General features: G+C 65.6%; 1 protein-coding gene across 2 annotated transcripts in view; it reads right to left on the reverse strand.

Annotated features, from left to right (window-relative positions):
* The window catches only part of LOC108804113 (protein O-linked-mannose beta-1,2-N-acetylglucosaminyltransferase 1-like), a 6041-nt gene extending 5963 nt beyond the window's left edge, over window positions 1-78 (reverse strand). Inside the window, exon 1 of one of the 2 annotated variants that reach the window (XM_018575874.1) lies at window positions 1-78. In XM_018575874.1, coding sequence (XP_018431376.1) covers window positions 1-22 — 22 coding nt within the window. In that variant the 5' untranslated portion in view covers window positions 23-78. The other variant, XM_018575875.1, reaches the window with a different exon arrangement.
* Window positions 79-215: the final 137 nt, after the last annotated feature.

Genomic DNA, 215 nt, shown 5'->3' on the forward strand with positions numbered 1-215 from the left:
GGCCGGGGTCCCAGTTCTCCATGGCTTCTGGGACAGGCCGGGGCCCCTGAGGGCCGGGGGCCACCTGTCTGTGTCCTCTACTCATGCGGCTCCTCCGTTCCCCGAACTCCGGGGGGCATCAACACTGCGGGGGAGAAACATGACATCACTGATCACCTGACAACTACGCTGGCCCCTCCCCCAGTGATGTCACACAAGGCTGTCCCCTCCTCCCC

The sequence above is a fragment of the Nanorana parkeri genome, unplaced genomic scaffold (genome assembly GCF_000935625.1).
Source record: "Nanorana parkeri isolate BGI_ZX_2015 unplaced genomic scaffold, ASM93562v1 scaffold5217, whole genome shotgun sequence".
Lineage (NCBI taxonomy): Eukaryota > Metazoa > Chordata > Amphibia > Anura > Dicroglossidae > Nanorana > Nanorana parkeri.